The sequence below is a fragment of the Gymnoscopelus microlampas genome (assembly GCF_963454915.1).
Source record: "Gymnoscopelus microlampas genome assembly, chromosome: 7".
Taxonomy (NCBI): Eukaryota; Metazoa; Chordata; class Actinopteri; order Myctophiformes; family Myctophidae; genus Gymnoscopelus; species Gymnoscopelus microlampas.
Genome location: NC_139944.1, coordinates 40,701,581 through 40,716,947, shown reverse-complemented (window position 1 = coordinate 40,716,947; position 15,367 = coordinate 40,701,581). Strand labels below are relative to the sequence as shown.

Below are 15,367 nucleotides of genomic sequence, written 5' to 3'. Positions count from 1 at the left end.
ACCCCCCCCGTTGACAAAACTGTCCGGGCTGAACCCCCCCCCCCCCCGTTGACAAAACGGGACGGGCGCCATACGCACCAAGTCACATGTCCAGGTGCTCTTCTGCGTACCAGACCTAAAAAGTTATGTGCACCCCTGAGCATATTGGCAGTGCATGTGTTAAAAGTACATCTGACAAATCCGCTGTGTGACTGTGTATGTGTGTGTATGTGTGTGTGTGTATTTGTGTGTATGTGTGTGTGTGTGTGTGTGTGTGTGTGTGTGTGTGTGTGTGTGTGTGTGTGTGTGTGTGTGTGTGTGTGTGTGTGTGTGTGTGTGTGTGTGTGTGTGTGTGTGCGTGCATGCATGTCTTTGTGGGGAAAAAAGTTCAATGTTCACTTTTACTGCCCAGTGTTTATTGTAACCACTGCTGTCACTCTTTTTTCCCCTGCAGTAACCCTCACATAGTGTTGAACATTGACCTGGCCCCCACTATGCTGGACATAGCTGGAGCTGACATCCCCTCAGACATGGACGGCAAGTCCATCCTCAAACTGCTGGAAACTGACAGGCCGGTCAACAGGTCAATTACATGATATTCCAAACTAATGTTTTTGAATGGATGAGATAATGAAAAAAAAAGACTAGATAGAGAGTTAAAACAAATATCCCATTTCAGTGCTGTCTTTTTTTTCTGAATATTTTATTTTTCATTTTAATTTTTACAAAGTAAACATACAACCCCCCCAGATCCCTCCCCCCTCCCCACATACAAACCCATGCTGTCTTAGTCAGAGCTGAAATCACAAACTAAATGCAAATTATGTTGCTCCACTTTCTGTTCAGCGCAGTACAACGATGACATTTGAAAATGCACTACATGTTTGCTCATTCCAAATATCAGCACCTGCTGTGACAAGAAAAACGATTTCTCCCCTTTTGCTGATAGTTTTTTGTTGTTGTTGTTGTTAGGTTCCAGATAAACAAGAAAGCGAAAACATGGAGGGATTCTTTCCTGGTAGAGAGAGGGTAAGGTTTATTGATTGACCTTTCACAGAATATGTTGTCATTCCGAGCTTTGTCACCTTATGACATTAGTCTCTGTAGCAGGTTGGCATTACCGGCTTTAAAACTAACCCTTTACTTTTTCACACAGGAAGCCACTGCACAAGAGGGCTGACGGGAAGGAAGTGGCCCAGGAGGAGAACTTCCTGCCTAAATACCAGCGGGTCAAAGATCTTTGTCAGAAGGCGGAGTACCAAACCTCCTGCCAGCAACCAGGACAGGTATATTCATCTGGAAGGACTAGAGAAAGAGAGGTTGTGAAACACATAGAAGTATGGGATGCAGTGGGTGTAAAATATAGAATTTTGCAGCTATCATCGTACTCCTGGGCCTGACTCCTTCGACATCCATGTTCCTATTTTAACCACCCATGGAATCTGTATAGTATGACGACAGAAGCACATAATAGTCTAACACAGACACACACACACACACACACACACACACACACACACACACACACACACACACACACACACACACACACACACACACACACACACACACACACACACTTACCTACCTAACTACCTAACCCAATTCACCATCTATGTCTCTGTGTACTCACAGAAGTGGCAGTGCGTGGAGGACTCGACTGGCAAGCTGAGGCTGTATAAATGCAAGGGCATGGCCAGTCTCTATGCCCCGCGTATGCAGGCTCTGATGGCCAGTGGTGGCTCCCGCCTCTATGGTGGCGTGACCAACTCCGACAGTTGTGATTGTGGCCCCCTGGGCCTCAAACAGACCGCTGTACTGAAGAGGAAGAGGCTGCTCACCAAGAAGAGTAAGCTCCCCCGTCAGTCACGTGAACTAGTTTGCCATTGTTATTAATAGATACAGCTTATTTTGTTCTGAAAGATACTTGTGCCTTACTTTGAAATGCCCTTGCAGTACAAAAGCCTTAAAAAACAGGGCCATTAATCTCAGGCTAAAATTCCTAGCTTTTGAATCGGTAAAATGGATGTGTCAGTGCTGCCACCAAGTGGTCAAGTTAGAAACTCACACCTTACTGTAATTGATCAGTCTAATGACTCAGGGTTTAGAAAATAGTGACTCTGATGAAATGTATATATATCAATGATAGTGACTGTGATGAAATGTATATATCAATGATAAGAAGATAATCATAAGATATCAAATATATATATATGGGCATGTTTTTTGGGAGAAACAATTTAGAGAATAAATGCCTTTGTTAACCACAACTAGTTTCTAATTTTAATCCAGGTGCACCCTTGTCTACAGTACTAAATATAGAGTGTATACTGACTGAGTGTATACAGTAAGATATAGGCACTGGTGTGCTGCGGGTAGGTATGAAGCCAAAGGCTGAGTGCTATAGATCAGCACACCAGCGTAGCAAACTGATGCTGGTTAACATTACAGAACTGTTTATCTGATCGGCTTCACACTCAACACTGCACTTCCTTGGGTCCTTCCTTAGCTTTACAGTACAGTGTGAAGTTCTTATGAACAGTTTTCCAGAATTGTCCCGGTCTGCTCTGTCTGGGCACACTTATCTCACGAAACCGCTCATCCGATCAGCTTCACACTTGGCGGGTGTATTGCTGAGGACCCAAGGAAGTACAGTGTTGAGTGTGACGTTGATTGGATGAGCAGACTGGCCTGCTCCTAACCGGCACACCTCAGCCATTGGAAAAGGCAAGTTTGGAACTAACTGTGGTAGAAATATATTGTATCACTATCACTTATTGCGCATACTTTACCACACTCAGAGATGAAGACCAGCAAGACTGTGCCTAGGAGCCGATGGTCACGCTCCATACCGTTTGAACTGGACGGAGATCTGTACGCTGTGGACCTGGAGGAGGGCTACCGACCTGTGGGCTCCAGGAACAGCAGCGGTGTCAGGGACAGGAGGAGAGGAGAAGTGGGGAACATGGAGGAGGATGATGAGGAGTTCAGTGGCATGGAGGTCACCGTCACACCCACCCCCAGCAACAACAGCTCCACACCCTCCGCTGCACTTAAAGTCACCTACAGGTAAGGTGTGTGTGTGTGTGTGTGTGTGTGTGTGTGTGTGTGTGTGTGTGTGTGTGTGTGTGTGTGTGTGTGTGTGTGTGTGTGTGTGTGTGTGTGTGTGTGCGTGCGCGTGTGTATGTGTGAGAGGGAGGGAGGATGGGGGTAGAGAGAGAGTGATGGGTGGAGGATTTATAGTAAAAGCCATGGTTCTTCTAATAGACCCCTTAACAGACGACGTCATACTGGCTGCGTGCAGCCAGTATGCGCGCAACGAAACCCATTATATCAGGTCTCGTTAGGACGCGTCTCACTAGCCAACACACACAAGAGGGGGTTGGGGTGTGCTGAAACCAGTGCACCCCGAAACAGGTTGGGAATTGATTGCGTGAAAAAATCACCTGTGCGTCCAGGCTCAATGTTAGTAAACAAATAATTGGTCTATATCTCTCTGTCTGCGTTCTCGGCAGGTGTGCCATTCTTATGAATGACACTGTTAAGTGTGACGGAGGTCTCTACAAATCCCTTCAAGCATGGAAAGACCACAAGCTGCACATTGAGCATGAGGTACAGCCGTGCTCTTTTCCTTCAGATTTATCCTCTTCCTTGCACTCTCACTGATTCAGTGGATTTGATTTGTTTTAACTGAAACACTCATGCGCAGACGTGCAATTGTGCTTCTTGTTTGTGCTTAGATCGAAACCCTGCAGACTAAAATCAAGAACCTGCGTGACGTCAAAGGTCACTTGAAGAAGGTGCGACCTGATGAGTGCGAGTGTGACACTCCCAGGTGAGGGTTCATGGATACCATCTCCAGCTTACCAAATTGGCTGATTTAACTCCAATTATTCACACACACCCACGCGCGTGCGCACACACACACAGTTAAATCAACACTCAGGATTTTGCTGTGTGTGTAGCTGTCCATGTGACAAACATCAATTACAACCGGAACTCCTGCCTTTTCTTTCCAGTTATTTCTTCAAGAATAACGAAGCCTTCAGGCTCAATGCAGGTCGCATCCACTCAATCAGGTACATAATAAAACAAAGCACTGCAGTTTGTTTCCAAGTTCTGCAGACCATAATGCTTTTCAAAACAGTAAGAAGGGAATTGCTTTTTTGTGACCCTTCCACCCCTCACTGCAAACAGAATGCCATCCAAACAGAAGAAACAGTGGATGATGAAGGAGCAGAAGCGTCGGAAGAAGCTCCGCAAGCTCCTCAAGAGGCTCCGGAACAATGACACCTGCAGCATGCCTGGCCTCACCTGCTTCACACATGACAACCAGCACTGGCAGACTGCCCCCTTCTGGACAAGTGAGACATCCAAAGCCTTTCAGGGTCTATCTAAGTCATGGGTCTTCAACAGGGGGTCTGGGACCCCTAGGGGGTCCTCGGAGTTACTACAGGGGGCCGCCAAATCTTTGCGTGATAGGGCCCCCCCTATCACCGTATGCCAAAAATAGCCTACAAGCTTGCACTTGTACCAAACCTCTTTGGGCAAAGAGGTTTGGTGTAGACTGTGGAAAAAAGCAGACCAACTACAGAGAGACAAAGTTCAGGTTTACCAAGTATTGAGGGTTTAAGTGGTTACATGTCTGAAATTACATATGAAAATGAATCCAACATATTCATTGAAAAGATAACGCGTAAAAAAACAAATAAAAAAACATTATTTTACATAAACACTGATGATAGTGCTGTCAAATGAGTCTATGAAGTAATCTATGAAGTCTATGAAAAATGTTAGACAATAAATAGTAAATAGTGGGGGATCTCTCAGCTAAGGGGTCCTTGGCCTGAAAAACTTTGAAGAACTCTGGTCTAAGTTGAATGAAACCAAATTGGGGACTATCTAGGGGACCTGTTTCCACTGTGGTCCTATTATCAATTTATCAACATAGCATAAAAAATGTACACAATAATACACGCCATCAACAAATACAAACACTATATACAAACGGAGAAAAACTGCAGCAGTGAATGACACCTCCTTTAGATGGGAATTTACATTTACCTCCTGTTATGGTCTCCTGATAGATGTTTTTTTCAGGCCAATTTTGAAAGAAACCAGTGATCCACATTCCACATCCATGTCCACATTTTGATGACAGAGTAGCAGAATGAGAATTTTCCCATGTTTGTTCTAAATTTAGGTGGTACCAGATCATGGTTGCTCCCTCTAGTATTGTGGCTGTGGGTGTCACTCACTTTGGAGAAGTAGTTAGACGGCTACGAGAGTATTTAGGGCACTGTCCCTTTGATTATCTTAAATACCAATCCCATTGTTATTTGCTTAACCCTGTCTTCTACCCTGAGCCATCCCAAACTAGAAAAGTGTGTTGGAATTAATGCCATCAATGCAAGTCGGTTTTATGCATATGAAGATTCCTGACGTCAGGTCAAATCAATGTTGTTAGGAAACGGTTACGTTACAGTACTAAGTGCCTGGATTATGCCCAATTATGGACATGCCTGATGTCACAATACTGACATCATAGTTGACTGACTCACGAAATCCCGGATCAGCTCACCACTCGAGTGGGGGAGGGAGGGAAGGAGAGGGAGAAAGAGAGAGTAAGAGAGGGAGGTAGAGAACCATTTTCACCCATACAATTACAATTGCTGGGTATACAATGTATATATATATAAATATATAAATTATACAGTATATATACTGTATATAAATATATATCCTATATTCATATTGGCTACTGGGAGGGCCGGCGAACAGACGGACCACGGGACGTCACTATGACTCGGACATAACCATAAACAAACCCGATACGCCCATAGATAGTCAGGAGGACTACGGCCACGTCACTATTATTTATTTATTTGGAGCGCATATTAATGAACACCACACATTCAATGTAGTGTAAATACACCGGATTTAGCAAGAATGCTAATTTTCATCCTTAGTCCCCATACAGAAAACAAGCAACATTACAAAAAATCACACCCAGTGTGAAGTGGGCGGTGTGTGGTCATCACAACATGACTCACTTTAAAAAAAGTCCATACTGCTATTCATAGGGCTGCACATGTGTTTCGCTAGCCAATCACAGTCCTGAATTTGCAAAGTCAGCCAATCACATTACAGTTAGTGGTGATGACACTAGCTGTAATGTGATTGGCTGATATGAAAAAAGTATCGATTTGCATTAACAATGGAAGGGTTAGGGGGTACACAAATTTTTGGGTCGGTGTCCAAAACTCACTTATAGGGGGCGGCTACACCGCCCCAAAAAGAGCACATATAAACATTACTAAAAGGGTACAAACAGAAGAGAAAAAACAACTATGACTCAGACATAACCATAAACAAACCCGATACGCCCATAGATAGTCAAGACCACGGCCACGGCCACGTCACTATGACTCGGACATAACCATAAACAAACCCGATGTGCCCATATATAGGCATGTCACTATGACTCAGACATAACCATTAACAAATCCTATTTGCCCATATATAGGCAAATATGGAGATTTGGTTGTCCAGAGCCACAGATCCGACCGCTATCTATGCCCATATAATATACTAGAGGGTCGGGGCGCTGCGCGCCCCTCCCCCCTATCCGCTGCGCGGTGCTTTGTGTTTGTTGGTCTCTATAATATATAAAGCCATAATAGGAGATGTTCCCAATGGAGCTATGCCCAAATATGGAGTGTGTTGTCTGACCTCACTTGGGTCTCGTTGGGCGGTGGTCGGCGATGACGCTAAGGAACAACATGGCCGACTGTAATGTTGTGAGTTTGTGTTGGCCGCAATTAATTATGCTGCGAGGGGGCAGATGTGTGCTGAGCAGTATGAAGTGGCCTACAGACTGCGCGTAGTAATTCTGCACGTTGTGGCGTGTCTTGTTAGTGACATTGATATGTTGTTTTTGTGTTTAGTCCCACACAGTGGCAGGTTTTTTTGGGGGGTTTTGGGTTTAGAAATGTATATAGATAGATAGATAGATATGGGCCATATTATGGTCATGTGCATATATGGGACCGACCTCAAACTCGGCTCGCACATTGGCAAGGACTCGAGGGAGTGTGGTGCCTGCCGTCGAGTCGTTTGGATATGTGCTTGTCCAGAACCGTCGATCCAACCGATATGCCCAAATATGGGCATGCCTACATTATATGGGCATATACTGATGACATCACGGATCTCCATATATGGGCACAAAAGGGACAAGTACTGACAGATACAGAGATCTCCATATATGAGCATAAAAGGGATACAAGTAGACAGACTATACAGATATCTTCATATATGGGCACAAAAGGGACACAGACAGACGGGTACAACAAATCAGCCAGCTCCATATATGGGCACAAAAGGGAGCATGTCCATATATGGCCATATACTGATGTATACTATATACACACACACATACCGACACACACACACACACATACCGACACACGCACGCACGCACACCCGCACACACACACACACACACACACACACACACACACACACACACACACACACACACACACACACACACACACACACACACACACACACACACACACACACACACACACACACACACACACACAGTGTTTTTAGTAATATTGTTTTGTTTTGTTTTCTCCCATTCCACGCCCTTCCTTCCCTGTATGGCTCCACACGTCCCTGTCGGTCCCTGTCCTCGTCAGTGGGTCCGTTCTGTGCATGCACCAGTGCCAACAACAACACTTACTGGTGCCTGAGGACCATCAATGACACGCACAACTTTGTTTTCTGCGAGTTTGCTACTGGTTTCCTGGAGTATTTTGACCTCAATACTGACCCGTATCAGGTATGTAATCTGTGCACAGGAACACACATGCATGCACATATGTACACACAGACACGTACATCACCAGTGCCAGAGTTTCCAAGAGTTCTGCAGCAGGATATCATAACATGATTCATATGGTATTTCCGTAATCTCCAACACAGGGGGTATGGAGTTTCCTGTGGCGACTCCAGTAAATCCTCTTTATAGTCATGTTTGGCAAAACTCTTACTGAAAATATTGTCCTTGCTGTGCTTGTAGCTGATAAATGGCGTCAGCACACTGGACCGCGACGCTCTGAATTCAATGCACCAACAGCTTATGGAACTGCGGAGCTGCAAGGGACATAAACAGTGCAACCCAGAGAAGGGTGAGTCAGCAAGACTCAACAATACATACTTTGTATTGTATTAGTTTGTATTAGTTTGTATTAGTTTGTGTATTGGGGTTGAAACAAAATGATTAATACCATATCTGTTTTTCAGGAGGAAAAGAGCGAAACTCCTTCAGCGACTACAGGTATTCTCATCTTCCCCTTGCCCATAGCTGATTACTTTTACAAATGCCACAGATGGTATTCATGTTACAATGTGAACTCAGAGTTTACAGCCTCCCAAGATGGTCTTTGGTCATGTTTCCGGCTGCTGAGAGTCATTTGGGGAGTCAAAGGAATAAAATACAGGGATAGTCTGGTGAAACTGAACCTCTTTAATGTTTGTACTGAATTGTACTGAATTGCCATGGGTTCCTAATACTGTGATCAAAGTGTTAAAGCGATGTTAGAACTTTCTCAGAACCTTGGGTTGTATAGCAAAATGGCTATGGTAGTAAGTGTTTTCTTTTCTTTGAACTTTCTTGGGCTATTTGCCACTGTACATTTGCACATGTGAAATTTGTCACATGTGAAATCTGCATTTACTGATCCTAACTATTAAGAGTGGGCGTTGATCATCTTTATCTGTTTTCTGTGTGCTCTGTGAGCGGGGGTCCGGAAGTAGTGATTCTATTCATTCTCATTGCATGGTGAAGAATGTCTCAAAATAACACTTTTGCAACAAATCCAATCAAATTCTGATAATATATAGAAAAACAAGTCCTGGTGCAATAGTTTTGCCTATTTCATGGCATCATGTTACACTGATGTAGACGTATCATATTTTGTTACACTAGATGGGTCATGGGTAATATAACATGAATAAAGCCATTTCAATTAAGTTTCTTTTTTTTTAAATATATATATATAAATTGGTGGAATCGACTGAATGTCTTTGCTCGTTTATTTGCTAAAATTATGATTTGGAGACCTGTTTCACAATAGAATGAGACTGAATATAATCACATTTCTGGATTGTAGATCATAGAGCACAGAAGCAGGTTGCAACACAACCCAAGGTTTATCCGACGCTTTAAGCATGAGGATGCCAGTGAGCGCCAAAATGCAAGGCTGCTTTCAGCTTCTGCTATTCCCTTTTTTGTAATGAAGCCTAATTGCTCGTCTCTGCTGTGTGTGTGTGTGTGTGTGTGTGTGTGTGTGTGTGTGTGTGTGTGTGTGTGTGTGTGTGTGTGTGTGTGTGTGTGTGTGTGTGTGTGTGTGTGTGTGTGTGTGTGCGTGCGTGTGTGCCCGCATGTGTGATATGCACATGTGCGTGTGTGTGTGTGTGTGTGTGTGTGTGTGTGTGTGTGTGTGTGTGTGTGTGTTTGTATGTTTCTGTGTGTGTGCATATACGTACCTGTGTACGTGTCTCCATGCACATGCGTCTGCCCATGCGCGTGTGTAACGTGCTGTGCATGCTTCAGGCCAGTTCATCGTCGAAAGAGGCCAAAAGTGAAGAGGCCCTCCTCCAAATCGCTGTGAGTTTGTCATAACCCATCTGTTCCCTCATATTCAGCCAAGTTCCCCCATCCACAACCTCAATCCTATGCTTGGTCAGATGGCCCGGCAGCACGCTCTCCATAACCCAACCTCCTCCCCACCGATCCCTCACCATCTCTCCCTCTCTCGCCTCTTTGTGCTCCTCCACGCAACTATCTATTGTACCTGCGTTTGCAATGCTGAAGCCCTGCACACACTAGTCAATTGTCTTGAAATATGTCGTCAGTCTTTATTTGTCAGTGTGTCTCTCTCACTGCTGCTGCTAGGAACAGACAACACCTGGAGCCATGGTTTCCAGTGAACACCTCAAATGACACAATATTTGTTTTCCTTCCCCCACAGAGGACAGATTTGGGAAGGGTGGGTCGGTTAACCACCTGTCTACCACAACCCACCACTTCGGGTCCCTCCGGCAAAGGAGTAAGAGGAGGTGGAGGAGAGAGGGGGGGTTCGGGAGAACCCAAGGACCTTGTACAGACATCGCTGGAATGTAACCGAGATACTATTCTATTGTCTTTTTGGGTTTGAGGGTTTTCTGAGAGAGCCCGCTGGCACCGACCAGCTAACGCTCCGATCACCACCTCACCGGGAGAAACGCTGAGATCAACAGGAAACTTCGCTCACTCCCCAAGACTCTTATTTCTCTCTCACACATTCACACTCTTACATAATCACATATCCCATCACACCCCAGCAAAACTCAGGACCCTTATCGCCCTGTGGATGCTGTGTTTGAAGTGGGGCTGTTTTGGTGTCCACAAGCAGACATTCATTTTCGCAGTATTACATGTAGATTATACTGTATACTGTATATTGTATATTGGCTTTAATTGGCTTCCTTTCATGTCATGTGGAAATAGGTGGAAACCGAAGCACCAATACACATGAGGCTTTACTAAGCCTAATTTATTCTTCGTCAAGGATTGTGTCGTGTCGTCAGCTTGAAAATCTCTTCTTTTTAGCAAACGACTCCGTTTTGCGATGAAGTATAAATTAGGCTTTAGACATCCACTCTGCTGCTACACACTGATATTCTGGGTATCAATTACTGTCTTATTTGCCACATATTGGTTAGCTGCAATCGTTAGCCCTTAATAGGAATGTGATTTCTGAAATCCTTGCTCAATGTTCATCGATATGTCTGTGCACATGTAAAGTGGTCTGGACTCAATGATGGATATTTGATTTTTTTTTTGTATTATAGCTAATCTTAATGTTGATGAATGTCATTGATGCAACACCATCACCCCTTCTCTGTTAATAAGAGGTGAGGTCACAAAATTTTGCCTACCCTACTGATTGCCCTTAGCTTCGCCATGCCATGTCAGCCACACCTTCAAAAGGCCTACACTAACCACTATCCCATCTATGGCACAATACAAACCTCTGAGTGCTTCTTTAGTGTATTCCCTTTTATTTGTTTGTATTGTCAACGCCACACTGTAGAGGTTCTAAATAGTTTGTTCAGCTTGCTATACATATGGTGCTATAAGATAACAATACTGAAATAAAAACTTGCTGTACAGTACAGTATGTATTTGAATGTATGTTGTGCAATTAATATAAATGTTTACAATATTTTTTATAATACTTAAGAGGCACATCTCTTGTATGATATGGGTTGATTAAAATGACATTTTAGGTAGAAACATAGCTTGAGAAATTTCATTGCTCATATTTTGTATGGTTGTCCTTTACCTTCTTTAGAGACGTTTGATAAAAGGTGTACTGGCTTTAGTATATACACTTCCTTACATTGGGAAAGCACTTAAAACATTCACTGTGAAAAGATAGGTCCCTATAAAAATGAATGGATGTATACTGTGCAGAAGATGGAACAGCACAACAAATGTAATTATCAATGTGACATTTTAGCATATTGCCTTTGTTAGCTTCTATGATTTTTTATTTCTATTTTTTCCCCGAAACTTCTATAGATTTGAGTGTTTATCGTAATTGTGAATAAAGTGTTGTTTGGCCATTACATGATGATGGTTACTTTTGTTCTGAAATGGCATGATAGTCCACTTGCATTCCAGTAGGTGTCTCTGTCTGCATTCAAATCTCCCTAGGCTGCCCTCTAGAGTCTAGCTACATGTTGTTGCCTTTTTGGATCCTGAACTTCACTTGGGACCATCTGTAGATGGGATTTGGAAACAGACAATGGACAGTTTATTCTTTTATTAAATGAATTGTTTTTCCCCCTTGAAAAAAAAATACTAGTATATATACCAATCCAAACCCCCCCCCCCCCAAAACGGAATCTGAGCCTGGAGTAGGCTAGACTGGCCTGTCTGCAGCACCGGCTAGTGGGAGAGTGTGTGGGGGATTTGGGCAGTGTTGCCAGGTTTTGAGAGAGAAACACGCAACTATGAAAACAAGCCCAAACGAAGCAACTTAGGTCACATGAGCACTTTAGATGGGACGCGTTGTGAGCTTGTAGATCTGCTATTTTCAAAAAAATCTTGAAATGAAAGGCGAATATTTTGAATATCTTTTTGAACATTCCAGGAACACAAATCTGGTATGCTGGGCTGAGTGGGCTCCCTAGCACAAAACATTTTTAGATGGGGTTTAGGGACAAATACATGACATGGAAATATTTGAGAACCATGGTTTAAATAATAATTTAAATAGAAATTGGAAACAAGCCCAAATAAGCAACTTCACTTTAGATTCTAAATATTGGTAGTTGCGGGTTGCGTTTTTTGGTTTGTTTCTAAAGTTTAAAAACAAGCCCCAAAACTGCCAATATTTACAACATTACAGAAAAACAAGTCCAATGTCGCTTATAATAAGCCGAGATGGCAACCCTGGATTTGAGGTGGGGGGTGTAGAGCAGCCCTGTCGGTTTGGGGGGAGGGGGGTGACCCCCCATCCAGTCCCGGGCCGTCCTATGACTCACGTGCAGAGGCGGAGACTCCATATCGGATTCACTAGTGAGAAGTGTCTCCTGTTCACACGAACTCAGGCTCAGCCTGCTTTCTTTCTACTCATCTACAAGTGGAGAGACAAAAACAACCACCAGACGAAAAGGCTTTATTTCTTTTATTCACCCTTTACCTTACAATGTGACGGAAATGGCCGGGACAAGGTAAGCTTTCATTATCCACGTTCAAATAGTTTGAAACTTGATTTATTCACTGCACAAAGTTTATAGCAGTGTTACTTCGGCGTTAGTTACCCGCCGTCCCGCAAGCATTTGGTGGAGTGTAGCCATGGATGTGTGTGTGTGTGTGTGTGTGTGTGTGTGTGTGTGTGTGTGTGTGTGTGTGTGTGTGTGTGTGTGTGTCTGTGCATGTGCATGTGTTCGGCGAACAAGTCCATGTCACTGAATGGACAGTTACATTGTTTAAAACTTGTATAGTTGCAGTGGTGTAAAGTAACTAAGTACATTTACTCAAGTGCTGTACTGTAAAATGTTGAGGTATTTTTACTTTCTTCAGTATTCCCAATTGTCAATACGTTTTAGGCTACTTCTAGTTCTACTCCACTATATCTCAGAGGAAAATATTGTACTTTTACTCCACTACAATTATTTGACAGCTTTAGTTACAAGTTACTTGGCAGATTTAGATCATCTCCAAACGTACATTACCACTATATATATGTTTTGGGCCATTTGAAAATAGACGATCTACAAGCTCACAACGCGTTGCTATGCAACGCGTTGTGAGCTTGTAGATCTGCTATTTTCAAAAGATTTGTATACATTTTTAACTTGTGAAATGGGACATTCTGCACAATGAGTACTTGTACTTTTGATTCTTTAAGTATATTTAGTTGCCAATACTTTTGTACTTTTACTCAAGTACATTTTGAATACTGGAATTGTACTTGTAACAGTATTTCTACATTGCAGTATTGATACTTTTACTTAAGTAAAACATGTGAGTACTTCTTCCATCAAATTAATCCACAAACATCACACTTGCCAATATATCTTTTAGCTTGTTGCTGTTCGGAGAAGTTTCACACTGAAAATGCAGTCAGAATGTTTCAACCATACTGTACTTGGGAAGATAAAGCTTGTGTCTTGGTTTTTCCTATAATTATCCTCTTCCTCTTGATTCTTTTTAAACTAGTCCACAAATTGGCTCAGTTAAGTCTTTGCTGTGGTTTAGAGACCAATAAATAACCCCCTAGACGGAACTAGACAAATGTTCCATTGCCCATTTGTTGCACCCATTTTACTGGTGGAAACCTAACTGGGATCACTAGGTTTTGGTTGACTTTATTATGTTGATATTCACCATATATTTGGTCTGCAGATGTGAGTTGAATCACACACACATTGCTTTCATCTGGAGGCAGATGGGTTTGTTTAGCTCACACTGAATTTAAAGCTAGTTTAAATGTAAGGAAAGGCTAGTTTTGTCTCCTTACTGTTTTCTTTTTATCCATAACAACAATATACACAATACAATAGCCTACACACAATTCATAAACGACTACTAGTTTCATGATTCACTAGCTTTTACGAAAATTCAAGGCTTCAGAATTATTTTATAGATTCTTATGTTATCTGGTGCAACTACACCTTGTCAGCATTTCTACACTGGTAAGCAAGCTGGCCAGAAGTCATTTATTATGTGTCTTAAACTTTAAGCAGTTCTGTTGACACATCAAACCAACCTGACTTCCTGGGTGCAGCAGTTTTCTACCTCTCTCCTAGGAGCTGGTGCCACCACGGCACCACCCATGAGGTCCAATACAATACCTCATGGGTGGTGGCACCAGCATCAGTTTGGTGTTGGATTTTGCAAATGTTGCGTTCATTGTTAACATTACTTTTGTAGTTGTTGCTTAATTAGTATAGTTAGTAGTAAAGAGACGAGAAGCTAGGGGCAGAGAAAGGGAAAGACATGAAACACAAGTTGGGATTGAACCAGGGACGTTGCTATTATGTGGTCGACACACTATATCCAGTCAGCTACCGCCGGGTCCGGCACACCCCATGCATTCACTGGTTTTGTTGAGTGCTGCTACGGCAGTGTACTATCATAAATTCTATGTGTTGACTCCAAACATTTTCCAAGCGAAAGAGACACGCAAGAAGACCAAATGTATGAGCTTGAGCTACTATGAGGCTCAACTGTTCAGAAGTTAAACAGTATAAAAATGACCAGCAGTCCAGCACTAAGGTGGACACTTCATAATGCATCCTTGTTTTACCAGCCTAAATTTAGTCAATTTCATTATCCTGACTGCCTCAAGTTATTTTTCTTAGTTTAGACTGAGATGTCTGTGTGAGCTCAGAAGAAACCTGACAATAGGACGTTGTCCTACTGTTTACTCTACTGGCTCACAATGGTAGACTGGACAAAAGGGAACAAAACACTGCATTCCCCAGGCAAGGTTATCCTGGTTTGAAGTCAGTTTTTGACAATGACGGTGCAAAGGCAGGACATGGCTTTCAAGGCAGATCCCTTTTGATTGGTCCATTGAGAGGAAGTGTGATTTTGAACCTCGTGCCCTTGTACCAATCACTCCCTCAGGTTTGTGATGGGTTGAAACTACGACAAAAGATCTATGGATGGAGATTTCAGCCTTTCTTTTCCACTGTTTGAGTAGTTTTCGGCACGGCACACCACTTTGCATCCTGTTTTCGTGCTTCTCATCCATTATTCCATCATGCCATTTACTGTAATCCTGATCACACCCCTGTAGATCACTGTTATTGT

At 43.0% G+C, this 15,367-nt stretch overlaps 2 protein-coding genes across 8 annotated transcripts in view; both read left to right on the top strand.

The window, feature by feature from the left end:
- The window catches only part of sulf2a (sulfatase 2a), a gene marked incomplete at its 3' end in the record, with an annotated part of 54,480 nt that extends 42,813 nt beyond the window's left edge, over nt 1–11,667 (top strand). For 4 of the 6 annotated variants that reach the window (XM_084063068.1, XM_084063065.1, XM_084063067.1 and 1 more), the window contains 14 exons: nt 434–562; nt 952–1,008; nt 1,136–1,265; nt 1,615–1,828; nt 2,781–3,048; nt 3,495–3,591; nt 3,720–3,814; nt 3,999–4,058; nt 4,177–4,343; nt 7,689–7,831; nt 8,072–8,180; nt 8,296–8,329; nt 9,608–9,661; nt 10,026–11,667. In XM_084063068.1, the coding sequence (XP_083919194.1) occupies nt 434–562; nt 952–1,008; nt 1,136–1,265; nt 1,615–1,828; nt 2,781–3,048; nt 3,495–3,591; nt 3,720–3,814; nt 3,999–4,058; nt 4,177–4,343; nt 7,689–7,831; nt 8,072–8,180; nt 8,296–8,329; nt 9,608–9,661; nt 10,026–10,056 (1,588 nt within the window). Of the gene's footprint in view, nt 1–433; nt 563–951; nt 1,013–1,135; nt 1,266–1,614; nt 1,829–2,780; nt 3,049–3,494; nt 3,592–3,719; nt 3,815–3,998; nt 4,059–4,176; nt 4,344–7,688; nt 7,832–8,071; nt 8,181–8,295; nt 8,330–9,607; nt 9,662–10,025 lie in introns of those variants that run through there. The other 2 variants (XM_084063069.1, XM_084063070.1) reach the window with 2 other exon arrangements.
- A 966-nt stretch (nt 11,668–12,633) lies between these two features.
- arhgap46a (Rho GTPase activating protein 46a) overlaps nt 12,634–15,367 on the top strand; it is a 39,451-nt gene continuing 36,717 nt past the window's right edge. For both annotated transcript variants that reach the window (XM_084061341.1, XM_084061340.1), the window contains exon 1: nt 12,634–12,777. In XM_084061341.1, the coding sequence (XP_083917467.1) occupies nt 12,764–12,777 (14 nt within the window). In that variant the 5' untranslated portion in view covers nt 12,634–12,763. The remainder of the gene's footprint in view (nt 12,778–15,367) is intronic.